Source organism: Anguilla rostrata, chromosome 8 (genome assembly GCF_018555375.3).
Source record: "Anguilla rostrata isolate EN2019 chromosome 8, ASM1855537v3, whole genome shotgun sequence".
NCBI lineage: Eukaryota > Metazoa > Chordata > Actinopteri > Anguilliformes > Anguillidae > Anguilla > Anguilla rostrata.
This window is the reverse complement of record NC_057940.1, coordinates 24,491,211-24,511,005: the sequence shown is the minus strand read 5'-3', so window position 1 is coordinate 24,511,005 and position 19,795 is coordinate 24,491,211. Positions and strand designations below refer to the sequence as shown.

General features: G+C 54.3%; 1 protein-coding gene across 1 annotated transcript in view; it reads left to right on the top strand.

Annotated features, from left to right (window-relative positions):
- LOC135260334 (ephrin type-A receptor 7) overlaps positions 1–19,795 on the top strand; it is a 93,781-nt gene that overhangs the window by 20,366 nt on the left and 53,620 nt on the right. Inside the window, exons 2-3 of the mRNA XM_064345574.1 lie at positions 3,117–3,181; positions 5,247–5,916. Of these exons, the coding sequence (XP_064201644.1) occupies positions 3,117–3,181; positions 5,247–5,916 (735 nt within the window). The remainder of the gene's footprint in view (positions 1–3,116; positions 3,182–5,246; positions 5,917–19,795) is intronic.

Below are 19,795 nucleotides of genomic sequence, written 5' to 3'. Positions count from 1 at the left end.
TGTCGGGCAGTGCTGCTTGCTGCTGAGGCTGGACACTGGATGGGTTTCTATGACTGCAAAGTGCGAACCCAACCCTCGCTCAGTATTCTGGTGGCAGCTGTTCAAACGATGGCTCAAATGAGTGTGAGCCGGTGGGAGGTTCTGTTCATTGATTGGATGAACACGTCTTACAATCAAGGCTTTGCAGTGGCAGTAATTTTCCTGTCGTTGTTGATGGCCTGTGCCAAATTTGTTTTTGACAGAGCGGTTTCCATTGGCAGTGTTTTAGGATGACTCATTGAGGGTTCTGTATATACTTTCGATATATACTTTAATTATACTGGGAATATTAGGACATTCTGAGGCTGAGCTGATTCACATAGTAGTCACAGCCCTGAACAGTGCCGGCCCTCGTATTCAGTTTTCAGTAGGTGTCTGCTGTCTTGTGAATTTATGTGAATGAACAACTGAAATGTAACCAGGTCATGATTGGGTTCTCTTCCTGGTATGAGCACGGTGTGTAAATATGTAAAGGTGGAGCGGGGGGCTGAATGCTCCTGAGCTGCTTTTATCAGGGGAGCTCTATAGGGCTAAGAGATGGGACAGGGCAGGACTGGGCTGGAGCACTCGAGACTCTCCCAAATTTACATGTGCTTTTATATGTTATTCAGCTGCTATTCAAACTGCGCTTCTTTCGCCATTTACCAGAGAGCGCCCGCGGCTGCCTGAAGCTCCCGCTGAAGGGGGAAGCCGGTGGCTCCAGACGGGCACGGCGGTTTGACCGGGACATTCCCTGCACCTTGTTTCAGGGTCGCTGTTCCCCTTCTCCTCTGCTGGGAAGGAGAGCAGGGAAACACTTCTGTAAAAGCAATATGCTGCAATATACTGACAAAATAATAACATCAGCATTTTGCATCACTACACAATATATGGGCAAATAATGAAGCGATTGCCACTTTAAGATATTTGAAGTATTTTTAAAAATCTATAGCTGTGAAGTCTTCATGTCAGGGAGCGACGTCGACTCCCAGACCTCACGCGTGAGGAGGCGCGTAGAGACGCAAAGTCCCCTCCTGCGCTCGGTCTGTTCCTGGCTTTTTGGAGGGCGGCTCGGGCGCTAAATCAGCGAGTAGAGTAGAGCGGGGCCCCCGCTCTGTCCCACGCAGGAGAGCACGCGGGCGCACAGCTGCAGCGCAGCGCTCCTTTCGCTGCGTCTCATTGGCCGTTGACCAGGACTGCACGTGTTTGAAGTTGTTGTTGTTGCCGTGGCGAAGCTGGTTGCCGCGGGCGTTTGCAGGTGCAGCAGGCAGCTGCTCGGCGACGCGTCGCCCTGTGAATGACAACGCTCAGCGTTCCGCAGGCCCGCACAAACCCCCCGACTGTGCGGGCACGAGTGTGTGCAGAACTTATTTTACAGTGGCAGCGGCCCACGCCTGACACAGTGAGGAGGTGGGTGGGGGGGGGGGACAGCTGCCCGTGAGTTTTATGGGAGGGGCAGCCGACATCCGGAACCCGCCATATTGGGCGCCATGTTTCATTTCATTAGCGCGCATCATGGTTTACCGTTCCGTTGCAGATTGAACCGTTAAAGGCAGTAGTGCAAGTATTAAAGTCCCCTGCAGGGTGATTACAGCACATGCTGATGTCTTGGATGACCTCTCTACCCCAGCTCCACCCCCCTCCCTCTCCATACCCCACCCCCTCGTAACACCCACACCGGACCATCAGATGGTGTCTGTGGTGTGAAAGTGAGTCTCTCTCTCTCTCTCTCTCTCTCTCTCTCCCCCCCCCCCTCCCCCCTCCCCTCTCCCCCTCCCTCACCCTCTTCTCTGCCAGCGGGCTTCTGTGGATGTAAATTCTTCTCTTCGTACATTTCTCTCAACTGCAGTGCGAATGCCTGCATGTTATCTGCGGTTGACAGAGGCGAGGCTCGGGGCTCTGAGTTTTGTGTGCGCGTGAAGGGAGAAAAGTGCTGAATTCATTAGGTGAAGAAAGGTATTGTGTCTGTTGTTGGGCTGGAGTTTACTCGCCGTGTGCTGTCCTCAGTTCTGATGTCGCTGTGCCCAGGGGCCCTGGCTGTGGTCCTGGCGGGGCCGGGCACACACGTGCTGCTGTCTGTGGCGCTGGTGCGTCTCTGTTCAAATATGGACAGAGTCATTAGTTTACCTCTCTACGTGGCTACTATGCATGGTGCTGGAACAACAGTGCACAACCGCTGTCCATGGTGCTGAGGTATAGCTACACAGCCACTGTCCATGGTGCTGAGGTATAGCTACACAACTGCTGTCCATGGTGCTGAGGTATAGCTACACAGCCACTGTCCATGGTGCTGAGGTATAGCTACACAACTGCTGTCCATGGTGCTGAGGTATAGCTACACAACTGCTGTCCATGGTGCTGAGGTATGGCTACACAGCCGCAGTCCATGTTGCTGATCTCACTAACCACCCACTGACCACAATGCATTATTCTTGGTCTACATTATGCTTCTATACAAAGCTAGAATTTGTACCTTTGTCTGCTCTGTTGTACCTCTGTGTGTGTGTGTGTGTGTGTGTGAGCGTGTGTGTGTGTGTGTGTGTGTGTGTGTGCATGTTAGTGTGTGAGTAAGTGAGTGGCTGAGAGAGAGTGTGTGGGAGGGGTCCTGGCACAGGCAGCTGAATTCATTTGCCTTCACAGAGATGGGACCAGTGGGTGCCAGCAGCTGCTTTCTGTGTGTGTGCTGATTAGATTGCATCGGTGTTCAGGGCACAGTTAATTTGTACCAATTTTACAAAAATGTAATTGTTTTTATTCTTGATTAATGTGCATTTCTGAAATTTTGCTGAGCGTTGAGCAAATGTGGTGTTCATGGACTGTCGCTTTACAGGATAATGAATTTATATTCGCTCACGTTACTGTTATTCCTTTAAGTTTAGTGCTTGTGTTTTGCTGTGTTCTTCACTCTTTGTGCTGTGTGTGTACGCGTGCGTGTGAAATTGTCTGTACTTATGTATATGCAGGTGAGTGTGTGTGTGTGCACGTGTGTGTGTGTGTGTGTGCGCGTGCATATCTGTGATATCTTAACCGTGTAAGGGACAGTATTTTGGGTGCTGCTGTTTGGTTTCTAACACCTCTCCTCTTTCCTTCTCTTCCAGTTGTGCTGCTGAACTCAAAAGAGTCTCAGGCAGAGCTGGGCTGGACTTCACACCCTGCCAATGGAGTACGTTTCCTTCAGCTCATATCAGATAGCGCTAGAAACATGTATCTGTGCTGTGCGTCTGTGCGTGTGTGTGGTGTGTGTGGTGTGTGTGCGTGTGTGTGTGTGTGTGTGCGCGTGTGTGTGCGCGTGTGTGTGCGCGTGTGTGTGCGTGTGTGGTGTGTGTGTGGTGCGTGTGTGGTGCGTGTGTGGTGCGTGTGTGGTGCGTGTGTGGTGCGTGTGTGTGTGGTGTGTGTGTGTGTGTGTGGTGTGTGTGCTGTGGCGGTGTACTGTGTGCATGCCCTTAGTCTCACTGCTGATGCGTTTAACAATTTGGGCTGTGCTCCAGAGAGCTCAGTCCAAATGGGTTCAGATTAGACAGCTGGCCACACCCCCTCTCTCCAGCCCCACTACCCCCGTCCCTCCAAAAATAGACAGCATCAACAAAGGAGTAAATGGGGTAATCCTGAGCAGCTCAGCCTGCTGTAGAATGCCCAGATTGAGCCATTAAAGCAGCCCTTGCACAGCCGCAGCCACAGTGCGGATTCCAGCTCAACGGACTGCAGCTGGAGAAATGCACTCTCCCATTACTGCAGAAATGACACAGCGCACGCAACGCCACCGTCTCTGCACTGCCAGTACTCCAGGGGAACGTGTGTGTGTGTGTGGTGTGGGTGTGTGTGTGTGTGTGTGTGTGGTGTGGCTGTGTGTGGTTTGGGTGTATGTGTGTGTGCGTGTATGCGGGTGTGTGTGTGCGTGTGGTGTGTGTGTGTGTGTGTGTGTGTGTGTGTGGTTTGGGTGTATGTGTGTGTGCATGTATGCGGGTGTGTGTGTGCATGTGCGTGTGCGTGTGGTGTGGTGTGTGTGGTTTGGGTGTGTGTGTGTGCATGTGCGGGTGTGTTGTGTGTGCTGTGTTGGTGTGTGTGGTTTTGGGTGTGTGTGGTGTTGGTGTTGAGTGGTTTGTGTGTTGTGTGTGGTGTGTGTGGTTTGGGTGTATGTGTGTGTGCATGTATGCGGGTGTGTTTGTGTGTGCGTGTGTGTGGGTGTGTGTGATGTTTGTGTGTGTGTGGGTGTGTGCATGTGTGCGGGTGTGTTTGTGTGCGCGCATGTGTGTGTGTGTGTGTGTGTGTGTGGTGTGGCTGTGTGTGGTTTGGGTGTGTGTATGCGGGTGTGTTTGTGTGTGCGTGTGCGTGTGTGTGTGTGTGTGCATGCGGGTGTGTTTGTGTGTGCGTGTGTGTGGGTGTTTTTTTTCTTTCTTTTGCCTCTCTGCAAGCTGTTATTTATTTACCTTGTTAATTCAGGACCTGCCACTGATTAAATCCACTCTGCAGAGTTCCCAGGTGCCTCTGGCTCTTTTTTTTGTGAGCATGCTCCGTGGAGACGTACGCACACCTCCCCTCTCGCGCACATGCCCAGACATGAGTTATGTGCCAGCGCGCACATGCTCACACTTTTTGCCTCGCTCGTCTGGAGCCGCCCTGTAAGGTCACCCTCTGCACGGGCACATTGCTCACGCAGGGAGGAAGCGTGCACTTTCTCCAGAGGTGCAGGCTTTGCTCATGGAGGGACCTGCCTGCACTTTCTGCACAGGAACATGCATTGTTTACCAGGAGACGTAACTTGCTCCAACTTTTGTGTGAAGTCATGTGGATTGAATGCAGGTATATTTAGACTCTGTGTTCAGTCATAAGGGTTGTTTACTTAGTGCCATGCGTTTTCCCTGGAGGGTTGTGCAGTGTTTATTTGTTAGATGTACTTTTTTCTGTAGACACTCTTTGTGTTTGTGTCCTAAGTGTTGCTTCCTGGTATGGAGGGGAAGAAACTGAATATTTTTTAGATTCAAACTTATAATCCTGCTCTTCCCTCTTCCCACCTTGTTACACCCCTCTCTCTTTTCAACCGCTCCCCATTTCCTCTCATGTGCTCTCTCCCCCCTTTCTTTCACACCCCTCTCATCTCTCACCGCTCTCTCCTCTAACCCTCCTGTCTTCAACTTCTCCCGTCTCCACTCCTGTTTTCTCCTCCGCTGCCCTCCTTCGCTCCTCTCCCTGCCCTTGGCTCTCTTCTTCCCCCCTCTCTCTGGGCTCAGTGGGAGGAGATCAGCGGGGTGGATGAGAAGTACAAGCCCATCCGGACGTACCAGGTGTGCAACGTGATGGAGCCCAGCCAGAACAACTGGCTGCAGACGGGCTGGATCGGGAGGCAGACGGGGCAGCGCATCTTCATCGAGCTGCAGTTCACGCTGCGCGACTGCAACAGCATCCCGGGCGTGGCCGGCACCTGCAAGGAGACCTTCAACCTGCTGTACGCCGAGTCGGACTGGGACCTGCGCCGCGTGGCGCGCGAGGACCGCTACACCAAGATCGACACCATCGCCGCCGACGAGAGCTTCACGCAGGGCGACCTGGGCGAGCGCAAGATGAAGCTCAACACCGAGGTGCGGGAGATCGGCCACCTCAACCGCAAGGGCTTCCACCTGGCCTTCCAGGACGTGGGCGCCTGCGTGGCGCTGGTGTCCGTGCGCGTGTACTACAAGCGCTGCCTGTCCACCGTGCAGAACCTGGCCGTCTTCCCCGACACGGTGGCCGAGGCCGCCTTCGCCACGCTGGTGGAGGTGCGCGGGGCCTGCGTCAACAACTCGGAGGTGGACGCCGACAGCCCTCCCAGGATGCACTGCAGCGCCGAGGGGGAGTGGCTGGTGCCCATCGGGAAGTGCAGCTGCAGCGCCGGGTTCGAGGAGGGCCACAGCAGCTGTGAAGGTAGGAGGAGGGGCTGGAGTGAGCAGGGGCTCATGGGAAGGCTCGTGTTAGAGTGGCTGTAATCAGGGTGATACTGGGGAGGCTGCAGCAGGGCAGAGCTGCCTTTGAGAGGTGGGTCTCAGGTTTTCACAGAGCCAGTCTTCTGCAGGAGATATAAAGAATTCTTATTCCTGCTCTTACTCGGGGATAAAATATCCCCCTCCCTCCCTCTCTCCCCACCTCCCCCCCACACACACACACAGAAGAACAAAAGCTTCCTTTACTCAGTGTGGGCATGGCTCCAGTCCAGGACCCCTGTCTCTGACATGTGAATGTTAGTCATTGATAAGCGGGTTCCATTCATACGCATCAGAGGCCCCCTAGCGACTGGGCGTCACTCCACCGCCACTCTCCAGGCGCTGTCACAGAGAGGCAGGCCGATGGGAGGCCACATCTCCTGCAGCCTGTCCTCTGTGGTTTTGCAATGCAGCGTGGGAGTTGTAGTCAGCGGACACCCCTGGCATGCAGGCCCTGTGTGTGTGTGTGGGTGGGGGGAAGTGTTGGAGAGACAGATGGCTGAAGTGACTCAATCAATCAATCAATCTCTATTTGCATATAGTGGCGTTCACAGACAGGTTGTCACACAGTTCTTTAAAGTGGAATATTCCAGAGGGGGAAAAAATTGGAGGAAAATGAAAGGCTGCACTGCCTTCACTGTCTGATGCTGACTGCTGTTTATGGCGAAGTGAAGAGGTGACTGATTTAGCCGAGCGAGAGGGACGAGATGGACGCGTGGGCGCTGGCCGAGAAACCGCATCCCACAATTCACAGCACGCGGCGCGGGCGCCTTCGCACATCGCACCGTCACTTAACTGTCTATTTTGAGCTGCTCCACTTCCTGTGCGAGCCTCTGAACCGAGTCAAACTGGGCTTCTGAGGGGAAGAAGTCCGGCATCACATGACTGGGCTGAAGTGGAGGAAGAGGAGGGTAACGGGGAGTGAGCGGGGTTACAGGGGACACTCCCGGCTCTGTTCGCTTCGGCTGTTCCAGCACAATGCATTTTGCATGAGACACGCCGGTGTACTGTGAGCAGAGAGCAGAAGCCTCGCTGCTAATGAGAGCGCAGCGCTGCCCTGCGTCTCCGCTCCTCACCGAGTCCGCACCGTCACGGTCTTATGTTGGGTGTTCAGGGGGTCCCCTGTGATGGAACAGGCTCTCCAGATACATGAACACAAGCGCGCACACACACACATGCACATACATATGCACACGCACACACACACATGCACATACATATGTACACACACATACATATGCACACGCACACACACACATGCACATACATATGTACACACACATACATATGCACACGCACACAGCGCTTAGAGCTCAATGATGACAGAATGGACTGAGTTAGAGTGGAGCGCTGTGGATCCACTCCCTCTGTTAAGTGAGTGAATAGTGGATGAATGAGTGAGTTGTACAGTACAGGGGGTGGGTACAGGGCACGAGTGTGTTTGTGTGTGTGTGTGAGTGAGTGAGCGCACCAGTGTGTTTGTGTGAGTGTGAGTGAGTGAGTGCACGAGTGTGTTTGTGTGAGTGTGAGTGAGTGAGCGCACCAGTGTGTGGTGAATATGCAGCAGCTGGGGCCTCACTCCCTTGGCTCTGCCACTATCGATCAGCAGTAATGCTTCACTAAACTGTGGAATTAGGCAGGCAATCCGTCTGCTGTCTCATGTGTCTGTGTGTGTCTGTCTGTGTGACGGAATTTGTGTGCGTGTGTTTGTGTGTGTGAGTGTGTAGGGTGGTCTGTGTGTGTACGTGCGTGCATGCACTCGTGAGTGTGTGTGTGTGCATGTCTCCACGCATGGATCGTATGCAGCAGCTCAATAATATTGAGTGAGCTGTGAATGTGCTGATTGTGTCCTAAGAGGCTGTGATTGGTGGGTGTGTACTACGTGCTAAGAGACTGTGCTTGGTGTGTATGTGTTGAGTATGTGCTAAGAGGCTGTGTTTGGTGGGTGTGTACTATGTGCTAAGAGACTGTGCTTGGTGTGTATGTGTTGAGTATGTGCTAAGAGGCTGTGTTTGGTGGGTGTGTACTATGTGCTAAGAGACTGTGCTTGGTGTGTATGTGTTGAGTATGTGCTAAGAGGCTGTGTTTGGTGGGTATGTGCTGAGTATGTGCTAAGAGGCTGTGATTGGCGGGTGTGTGAGTATGTGTTAAGAGACTGTGCTTGGTGGGTATGTACTGAGTATGTGTTAAGAGGCTGTGATTGGTGGGTGTGTGTTGAGTATGTGCTAAGAGGCTGTGATTGGTGGGTGTGTGTTGAGTATGTGCTAAGAGGCTGTGATTGGCAGGTGTGTGAGTATGTGTTAAGAGGCTGTGCTTGGTGGGTATGTGCTAAGAGGCTGTGATTGGCAGGTGTGTGAGTATGTGTTAAGAGGCTGTGCTTGGTGGGTATGTGTTGAGTATGTGCTAAGAGGCTGTGCTTGGTGGGTATGTACTGAGTATGTGCTAAGAGGCTGTGCTTGGTGGGTATGTGCTGAGTATGTGTTAAGAGGCTGTGCTTGGTGGGTATGTACTGAGTATGTGCTAAGAGGCTGTGATTGGTGGGTATGTGCTGAGTATGTGTTAAGAGGCTGTGCTGGGTGGGCTGTGTGTGCAGGCCGATATGTGATTACATGTGACTGGGCTGTTCAGCCTCTCTGCAGCTGCTGATGTCCCTGATGACCTCAGGACGAGTAAAGCTACGCTAATGGAGATTATCCTGCTCACAGGAAGATCACTCATTGTGCGAGCATGGATCCCGCTTTCATTAACTTCAATCTCTGATGAAATCGTAAATAAAACGGCTTCAATGAAGGGGCTTTTTTCAGAAGGGTCCTTAGACAGGTGCTATTGTGCTGGTGAGTGTAAATGCATTTCAGTCTGGATACAGAGCATTTCCTTTACCCACAATTGTCTGGTTTTACCTGCCCATAAATTCAGGCCCCACAATTTTGCGGTAATTCTGTGCTTCCGCCCAGATGAGAAACACGGTCCTCTGGGCGATACGACTGGATGGCAGGAGTGCTTTCCTTTCGCACTGAACACCTCTCTCAGAGCTCTTTATAGACATCTTAACCACATCTACCAGACATCTGGCTTATTCCCAAGTGGCTGCTGGCTTTCCGGAGAACAAACAGCGTGTTTTTACTGGGGCCTTGATTTAGTGGGGGGGAGACAGCCTGGCTGGCGGGAGACTGGCCCTTCTGAGGGAGCCGCGCGGAGTGAGGACGCCGCAGAGCCTGTCCTCTATCAGCGTGATAAATGCCCTCTATCATTACACAAATTACCAGCATTTGTCCCTTCAGAAACGGGCTTTCTGGGCAAAACGGAGAAAAGGCTGGAAAATATCCCGTTTAGTCGCAGTGCCCTCGTGGAGCCGGGCGGCTTCTAACCGTGACATTGCCCCGAGGGAGGGGGGTGGGGTGGGGGGGGGGGGTGTTTGTTTCATCAGAGAGAGCAGAAAGCATTTTCCCCTGCGAGGGGTACGCAGGGACACACTTTCCTGTCAGAGCGGCCATGTCAGGACAGTGCGGCTGGCCAGGCCTTTCACACCTGCCACCTTGGTTCAGGATTATGTCAGGCGCCAGAAACTGAGAGAGAGTGAAGGGGAGAGAGAGGGGGAGAGGGAGGGAGAGAGAGGGGGAGAGGGGAGATGGAGAGAGAGGCAGGGAGAGAGACAGGGTAAGTGAGTGAGAGAGAGAGAGAGAGAGGGGGGTGTGATGTAATTCAGCGTGGAGCAGAGCTGGACTCGAGGGAAGCCATCTGTTTAAGCGCGGCGCTGGCCTCCATTTTGCAAGCGCACGCAGGCGTTCATACGTGTGTGTGATGCGTTTATAACACGCTGGTCTCCTCTTCGCCATGCTCCCGTGGCTGCAAGTGCTGCTACTGGGAGAACACAGGAATGAGTGGGGAGAGGACGGCCGCTAGTATTTCACCAGGATCCTGCTTATTTCTCTCTGTGAGAGATCTCTGACTCCACTAGACCTGTTTCTGTGAGAGATCTCTCAGGATCCTGCAAACCTGTTTCTGTGAGAGATCTCTCAGGGTCCTGCAGAACTGTTTCTGTGAGAGATCTCTCAGGATCCTGCAGACCTGTTTCTGTGAGAGATCTCTCAGGGTCCTGCAGACCTGTTTCTGTGAGAGATCTCTCAGGATCCTGCAGACCTGCTTCTGTGAGTGATCTCTCAGGGTCCATTAGATCTGTTTCTGTGAGAGATCTCTCAGGATCCTGCAGACCTGTTTCTGTGAGAGATCTCTCAGGATCCTGCAGACCTGTTTCTGTGAGAGATCTCTCAGGATCCTGCAGACCTGTTTCTGCGAGAGATCTCTCAGGATCCTGCAGACCTGTTTCTGTGAGAGATCTCTCAGGATCCTGCAGACCTGTTTCTGTGAGAGATCTCTCAGGGTCCTGCAGGCCTGTTTCTGTGAGAGATCTCTCAGGGTCCTGCAGACCTGTTTCTGTGAGAGATCTCTCAGGGTCCTGTAGACCTGTTTCTGTGAGAGATCTCTCAGGATCCTGCAGACCTGTTTCTGTGAGAGATCTCTCAGGGTCCTGCAGACCTGTTTCTGTGAGAGATCTCTCAGGGTCCTGCAGGCCTGTTTCTGTGAGAGATCTCTCAGGGTCCTGCAGACCTGTTTCTGTGAGAGATCTCTCAGGGTCCTGCAGACCTGTTTCTGTGAGAGATCTCTCAGGGTCCTGCAGACCTATTTCTGTGAGAGATCTCTCAGGGTCCTGCAGACCTGTTTCTGTGAGAGATCTCTCAGGGTCCTGCAGACCTGTTTCTGTGAGAGATCTCTCAGGGTCCTGCAGACCTGTTTCTGTGAGAGAGTTTTATTTAGTTGCAGGGGCGCAGGGGTGCAGGGAGCTCCAGTTAGAGCCGCTCATTTAGGGAGCGACCGGCCGAGCTGACGGGAAAAGCGTCCGCGGCTCCGCGCGCCGATCTGGCCCGCTCTCGCTGGCGCCGTGCCGCCCGCGCCCATCTGCCTGCGGGGAGGGGGAGGGGGGGAGAGGCGCCTCTGCCAGCGCCCGCCTGCACACCCCCTGCCCCCCTCCCCCATCCCCGCGCCGGCTTTCCAGTAATTTGCACTTTCCCAGAATGATAATAAAGCTAATTGTTTTGGCCGGTGGAGTTTCATATATTTTTATTTGGGGTTGCGGTGGAAAGGCAGCGGGGGGGCACTGCGGCTCGGCTGTGAGTGAGCGACGCTGAAGAGCAGAGCTGGACCAGAGCCAGCCGCTCACCTACACCCTCCTGCTGAGGGAAAGAGGGATGGTGGCATCCTCTTCACCATTACAAATGTGCAGCATCTACCCCCACGGAAAGTTTGCTCCTTCTGCCGTTTGGTCTATTTGTTATTTTATCTTGGCTCCCATTTTTCTTTCCTTTTTTTCCCCGAGTGTTTCAAGTATTGTTTCCGATGAAGGATTTTCCTCGCAGTGAAAAGAGAAATATGCTAATTCTCCTTATACTTCTTATTCCTCTTAAGATTTATGGTTAATATTAGGTAGTGCTGTACTAGCGAAATGTTCTCAGTTAAGAAATAAGTGTTTGTGTGTGTGTGTGCGCAAGTATGCGTGCATGTGTCTGCTTGCGTGTGTGTGTGAGTGCGTGTGTGTGTATGTGTGCACGTGTGTGTGTGTGCGTGTGCGCTTGCGTGTGCATGTGCATGTGTGCCTGTATTTTTCCTGGTGGAAAGCAGGACTGCACTTTTCCACAGTTTCCTTCCCTCTCCCCTTGCCCGGGTGAAGGTGTGTTTCAGTCGCCGCTGGTTTGCGGTGCTCGTGCAGAATGCCTCTCTCTCCCTCTCTCCCTCGCAGTGGCACTTGATTGACAGCTCGATGCGAGGGCTGTGAGATTCGCAGTGGTGTCCAGCCTCGTTCTCCGCCCCGTGGCTGTAGAGCCTCTCTGTTCCCACAGTGCAAATGGCACACGGCACTGTCTCACACTGTTTCCTTTCTCCTTCAGAACATTTCTTGTTACAACCCCGTCAAAAAAGACCTTGTTTTTGAGAGGGTCCTGGGGGGAGAAAAACATTGTAACCGAGGCCAAACCATCAGAAACAATAAAGGCACGCGTGATAAATTATAGTTTGAAACATTCTGTTGTAGGAAAGAACATGCGTTTTTTTTTAAGAAAAGTAGCCCTAAAGTTTTGCTGAACGCATTAGACTTTCTAATGCCTTTTTAAGTGGGCTGGCAGAGCCTTCCACTTGTGTGGTGCCAGAAAACTAAAGGCCTTCTTCATTCATTACGAGCCCCTGACACTTCATCACATTTAAAACAATTAACTGCCACGCAAGTCAGAAACTTTCCCTGTGGCTAAAGGGCCGAGACCTTCGGCAGCGAACGCACACACACGCATATACGGATACACACACGGGCATGCACACACACACACACACACGCGCATATACGGATACACACACGGGCATGCACACACACACACACACACGCATATATACGGATACACACACGGGCATGCACACACACACACACACATATATACGGATACACACACGGCATGCACACACACACACACACACGCTATATACGAACACACACGGGCATGCACACACACCACACACACGCATATATACGGATACACACACGGGCATGCCACACACGCACACACACGCATATATACGGATACACACGGGCATGCACACACACACACACAACGCATATATACGGATACACACACGGGCATGCATACACACACACACCACGCTATATACGGATACACACACGGGCATGCACACACACACACCACGCATATATACGGATACACACGCGGGCATGCACACACACACACACCACATATATACGGATACACACACGGGCATGCCACACACACACACACGCATATACGGATACCACACGGGCATGCACACACACACACACACGCATATCGGATACACACACGGGCATGCACACACACACACACGCATATATACGGATACCACACGGGCATGCACACACCACACACACCACGCTATATACGGATACACACGGGCATGCACACACACACACACACCACGCAATATACGGATCACACACGGGCATGCACACACACACACACACACGCATATATACGGATACACACACGGGCATGCACACCACACACACGCATATATACGGATACACACACGGGCATGCACACACACACACACGCATATATACGGATACACACACGGGCATGCACACACACACACACACACGCATATATACGGATACACACACGGGCATGCACACACACACACACACACGCATAAACGGATACACACACGGGCGTGCACACACACACGCACACGCATATACGGATACACACACGGGCACGCACACACACACACACGCATATATACGGATACACACACAGGCACGCACACACACACACACGCATATATACGGATACACACACGGGCATGCACACACACACACACACACGCAATATATACGGATACACACACGGGCATGCACACACACACACACACGCATATATACGGATACACACACGGGCACGCACACACACACACACACGCATATATACGGATACACACACGGGCATGCACACACACACACACACACGCATATATACGGATACACACACGGGCACGCACACACACACACACACGCATATATACGGATACACACACGGGCATGCACACACACACACACATATATACGGATACACACACGGGCATGCACACACACACACACACACGCATATATACGGATACACACACGGGCATGCACACACACACACACACACGCATATACGGATACACACACGGGCATGCACACACACACACACACACGCATATATACGGATACACACACGGGCATGCACACACACACACACACACGCATATATACGGATACACACACGGGCATGCACACACACACACACACACGCATATATACGGATACACACACGGGCATGCACACACACACACACACACGCATATACGGATACACACACGGGCATGCACACACACACACACACACGCATATATACGGATACACACACGGGCATGCACACGCACACACACGCATATATACGGATACACACACGGGCATGCACACACACACACACGCGCATATACGGATACACACACAGGCACGCACACACACGCACACACGCATCAGGACGTTCAGACACACCCATGCACCACCAGCTCACCTTTCTGTGCCCTGTATTCTTTGCTGCTGTGTTTCCAGAAGCACACAGCAGTCATGGGGGCCGACACGCCGGCGGGTTCTGCCCCTGTCCTCAGGACATGGCGGTGTGGAGGGGGTGGGGACAGAGACAGCCCCGAGGTTTCTGCTCAGTATGGTGCTGTTACGCTGTCTCAGGTTTAATAGTGCAGCCCGTGTGTGCATTCTCAGCGTGCGGCAGTGGACCGGCCCGTGTGGGGGCAGGAGTGCGGGAGGCTGGAGGGTCTGGCGAGCGCGGGCGGGTTTTACGGGCTGTGCGGCGGGGCGACGGCGCTTTATGGCGCTCGCGCGGCGAGGAGCGTCCTGGGGAGCAGCCTCTGCGCCCGTAACACAGGGAGCAGCCTCCGTGGGGGAACAGCTGTGCGCCGGTGATATTTCACTGGCAGTCCATGCGGCCTTTCCGCCGGCCCGCGCCTGGCTGCCCGCCCCCCCGCCAATCAGGATGAGGCACGCGACTGTAAACATCGCCCCCTCCCCCCCGGAACCCCCGCCGCGGCCGTTTATCTCCCGCTGCCTGGCGGGGACGGGCAGCTGGCGGGATATGCCACGAGAGGCCGAGCCCAGCGGCAGCCATGCGGCCCGGAGGCGCAGGCCAGCGAGGACACGCGCAGCCCCGCAGCCCTGCAGCCCCGCAGCCCCGCAGCAGAGCGTTCACTAATGCGGCTGCTGCAGTCTCTCCCACAGACAGAGCTTTCTGGAAAGCGCCGGGGCTTTTGAGAGGTCATTGTCCTTATTCTGCGGGGAGGTGACTGTGGGCTGCAGTGCTGGTGCTCGGGCGTGTGAGCCCAGGGGGAGGAGCGCTGGGGTGAGCGTGCGGGAGGAGCGCTGGGGTGAGCGTGCGGGAGGAGCGCTGGGGTGAGCGTGCGGGCCGGGGCGGTGCCAGGGCCCCCCTGCCCTGTGCTTTATTAACCGCGCCGCGGGGAGCCGCTGGCTACGCCCCCGCCGTGGAGATCACACGCCGCGCTCTCCCTGCGCTCCGGCAGGACCGGCGCTGCTGCAGCCAGGTGATGAGCTCACAGGTGAGATAAGGACAGCCTCTCCTCCCCCGCTCCGCCACGCTGATCCTGCCAGGATTAAGAGGGCAGGAAAGAGCGCTTATTTCCGCACAGATCTCTCACTCTGGGGGACGCGGCCGATCCAGCAGAATAAATTCCCTGCGACACCTGGGATAAAGCTCCAGTCCCAGGAATACATTATCTGTAACGATGCTCTTATTTGCATGTTATGAGCAAACGGTCTGCTGCTGTCTGTATGCAGTCCTTTCTAAAGTCGTTTCTCATTCATAATGGGAGCGTGATGTGTTACCTGTGCAAAGCAAGTTATGACACGTATGCACACGGACCCATAAAAGACTGTTTCTGTGCTGCATCTCTACGTGTGTGTGTGTGTATGTGTGTGTGTGTGTATATGTGTGTGTGTGTGTGTGTGTGTGTGTGTGCGCGCATTTGTATGAGCGCTGTTCCTCTTCTCTCTGCCGATGGCGGTTTTGACTGAAGTGTTGATATCCGAAAGTTAGCCTGCACTCCTGGTGGTGTCCTTGGTGAGGGGTCAGATCAGTGGTGAGGTAGGGCTATGCAGAGGGTGGGGCAATGCCGGAGGGTGGGGTCTCCGCATCAAGAAAGTTTAAAAACAACAGCACTCAGAAAAGGTCACTCAGTTTTGAACTACCGTCCTGTTCCGAGAGAGAACTTTTCGTCTGGCCAGTGTGTGGGTATTGATCCCCCCCCCCATCTGAAGATTCGGCTGCAGGACTCTGCTGTTAAACTGCACATGATGGAGCGCGCTGCTCCCCTCTCTGTCCCCGTCCCGCGGCTCTCCTCCCCGCGCTGCGATCAATCCCTCCTGCGCTGTCCCCCCGCCCCGCCGCTGTCCCCCCGCCCCGGCTGACGGGGTCGATGCGGGCGGAGGGGGCGCCGCGAGGCCGGTGGGATTGATCGGGCCGCCGCGCGGGAGCGGAATGCCAATCAGGAGGCGGGCCGGGAGGGCCCTCGTCCAACAAAAACACGCTCCGCACGCAGGGCTGCTCCTGCGGGCCCGGCCGCACCGCGCCTCCCTCTCCTCCGCTGCCTGCCCCCCCCCCGTGTCACACGCTCTCTCTACTCTGCTCTCCCCCTCCCTCCCTCCCTCCCTGTTTCTGAACCAAAGAAGAAAGAACAAAAAAACCTCCTGCAGACAAACAACTGCTGTTATAAAAACACACACCAGCAAACAAACAAGCCAACAAACAGAAAGATCAATATTTGAGGGAACAGTGCAGGTCGTCTGGCTGCCCCCCCTCGGCCTGCAGTGTGCACACACTTACCTTTATCTAAAGGGGATCGACCGGCCCTTATTAAACATACACACTAACACACCAACGCATACTAACACACACACATTAACACACTTACACATGCACACTAACACATGTCCGCACACACACATACACATGCACATAGACACAGACACACACACACACACACCCATACACATGCACACATGCACACTAACACATGTCCACACACACACACATACACATGCACATAGACACAGACACACACACACACACACACACCAGTGTGTGCAGCAGCAGTGTGGCTGGGTTTGAGCCCTCTCTTTGAGCCTAGATTTGTCACATGGAGCCTCTACATGAGGACTCTGTCCTCTCTGCTTCACACACAGAATGAACGCAGCCTTTGCTTCTGAGAAACCCCCCTGTGTGGCTTCTCTTAATCTCCCTCGTTTCTTCTCTTCCAGTCTCCCCATTCCTCTCCCTTTTCCTCTGTCTGTCTCTGCCTCTGTCTTTTCATCCTGTGTCTGGTTCTTCCCTTTGTTTGCTCCAGCTCTTCTGGGTTCTCTGCTCCTCTTACTTTTGCACATTTCTTGCGTCAGGATTCTGAAACTGCAAATCTTTCGCCATCACTAATTCATGCTCCCCATCTTTCCCCCATTCTGCATCCTGTTTTATTCATGTGTGTGTGTGTGTGTGTGTGTGTGTGTGAGAGAGAGAGAGAAACAGAGAGAGAGAGGATGGGAGAGAAAAAGGGAGGGAGAGAGTGAGGTGAGATTTATTAAGGGAATTCCTCTTGTGGGTATGCAGTCAGTGTTACTGTGGCATAAGATCTCCAAAGGAGGCCGTGAGAGCCTTTTCCCGCTTTTCCCACTTCTGAAAAAAGTATGTAGAGATGGCATTTCACACACACACACACACACACACACGCACAAGCATGTGAACAAGTGCTTTGGTTTGTTGTATTAAGTCTGTACAGAGTTGCACTCAGTATTTAAAATAAGGCGTGATAAGGCATGCCATTTATGGTACGCTGCTCATGTGCCCAACATAAGGCCGTGTGAATGCTGAAGTGCATGTTCCGTATGCAGAGACATTAGATCCTTTATAGTCACTGTCCACACGACGCACACTGATCACTGCGTCTGTGCTGGGGGGTGCTGACACCTGTTCTGTTCAGTCAGTCGGTCAAAGGTTGTGATCCAGGACACATGATTGGCCGTAGAGACAGCAGGAGATGTGTGTGCGTGTGTGCTTATGTGCGTGTGCGTGCATGAGTTTGTTCCTGAGTGCGTGTGCATGCGTGCGTGCGTGTGCGTGTTTGAGGCAGGATGCCGCAGACTGCTGGAGGCTGAGGGAAACGCTGTCGCGCTGTCAGGCTTCGGTGTTTAATGTGCTCTGATTTCTTGCAGGAGACGGATAAATAAGTAAACATGCTGAGGGGGGAAAGCGCTGACGTGTCCTTTACATTCACTGGAGAGAATGGAGTCACAAGGCGCTGTGAGCTTGCTTTGCGTGCTGCGGTGTGTGTGTGAGTGCTGTTGTGTAGGGGTGTGTGGTGTGTGTGAGTGTGGAGTGTAGTGTGAGGTGAGTGGAGGAGGTGGTTGTTGTTGTGTGGGAGTGAGTGTGGCGTGGTCGTGTTTGATGAATCCTTCCCTCCGGGAGAGGGGCGTGTCTAATCCTCAGGCGGCATCAGAGGAATGGGCTGTTCCCTTTCTCCCTGCTCATCTGTGCGGGGGTAGCAGAGCAGAACCGAGACCACCGCCCGAGAGGCATTTCTCCCGCCGCTTCCGTCTCCACGGTAATGAGAGAGCCACGCTCGGCACTGACTGCTTCCCCCGCGTGCCGTCCGCTGGAATTCCATGAGTCCAGCAGGGACGCAGGCGTCTCCGGGTGAGAGCACAACCAATGAGAATGGAGAAACGGACGCAACGAGGTCAGCAGAGTGAAACGGGGAAAAGCAGCTGAATTGATGCCCTGCATGTGAGAGCGTACCAATAAGTGTGTGTGTGTGTGTGTGTGTGTGTGTGTGTGTGTGCGCGTTCCTGTGGGCGTGTCAGCGTACAGTCAGTGCACGCGTGTGTGTATTTCTGTCCACTGGTTTTTAACACAGGCGCGGGGGGTGTAGGGTAGCTCTTGAGCCCTCCTGTGTGGGTCCGTGCTCTGCCGTTTGCCCTCCTGTGTGGGTCCGTGCTCTGCCGTTTGCCCTCCTGTGTGGGTCCGTGCTCTGCCGTTTGCCCTCCTGTGTGGGTCCGTGCTCTGCCGTTTGCCCTCCTGTGTGGGTCCGTGCTCTGCCGTTTGCCCTCCTGTGTGGGTCCGTGCTCTGCCGTTTGCCCTCCTGTGTGGGTCCGTGCTCTGCCGTTTGCCCTCCTGTGTGGGTCCGTGCTCTGCCGTTTGCCCTCCTGTGTGGGTCCGTGCTCTGCCGTTTGCCCTCCTGTGTGGGTCCGTGCTCTGCCGTGCACCTCCTGTGTGGGTCCGTGCTCTGCCGATGTGCCCTCCTGTGGGGTCCGTGCTCTGCGTGTGCTCCTGTGTGGGTCGTGTCTGCGTTTGCTCCTGTGTGGGTCCGTGCTCGCCGTTGCCGTCCTGTGTGGTGTCCGTCTCTGCCGTTGTCCACTCCGTGTGGGGTCGGTGCTCTGCGTTGCCCTCCTGTGTGGGTCCGTGCTCTGCCCTTTGCTTTGCAGACGCTCTGTCTCGGCAGGCTCTCTCAGGGCCTGTCTGTCTGGGCTGAGGCGTGTCGTTTTCACAGTGACAGAGGGCCCCGCTCCAGCGCTGCTCCAGCGCACCTCCGCTGTCCCCTCGCTGCCGCTCACGCTGCTAAGCAGCGGCGCACACTGCTCACTGTGACGCTGACCGCAACCTGAGCGCGTGCGAGCTGAGCCGCTCTTCAGTGGAGCTGGCCACACCGCAGCCACTGCAGGCAGATTCAGCCTCGAACCTGCAGTCTCTCTCTGAGCGACAGCGCTGTGGAGATGAAACGCCGTTAACCCGACGGGTGCCACTTGGGTGGAATGATGCCGTGGCTGTGACAGACGAGGAAGTGAGTGACAGGCTCGTGCTGAAGGAGGAAAGGGCCTGTGGTGTGACAGCTAGCAGGCGATGCCTCATTACTGCTCTCTGTGGCTGGGCTCTGCTGTCTGTCTCCGGTGAGGAGCGTCTGCTCCTCTTTGTTTCCTGTTTCCTGATTGGCCGTGCTCGGGTCAGAGGGGGTGTGGCCGCTGTGAGCACACGGCTGTGGTCCTGCGCTGGTTTGTGCTGAGGGAGCAGTGTGTGGCCGCCAGACTCCAGGGTGAGGGGCTCTGGGGCTCCTGCGTTTCTGCTCTGATTTCTGCTGAGGTGGCTTTGCACTGATCTACAGTGACCCCT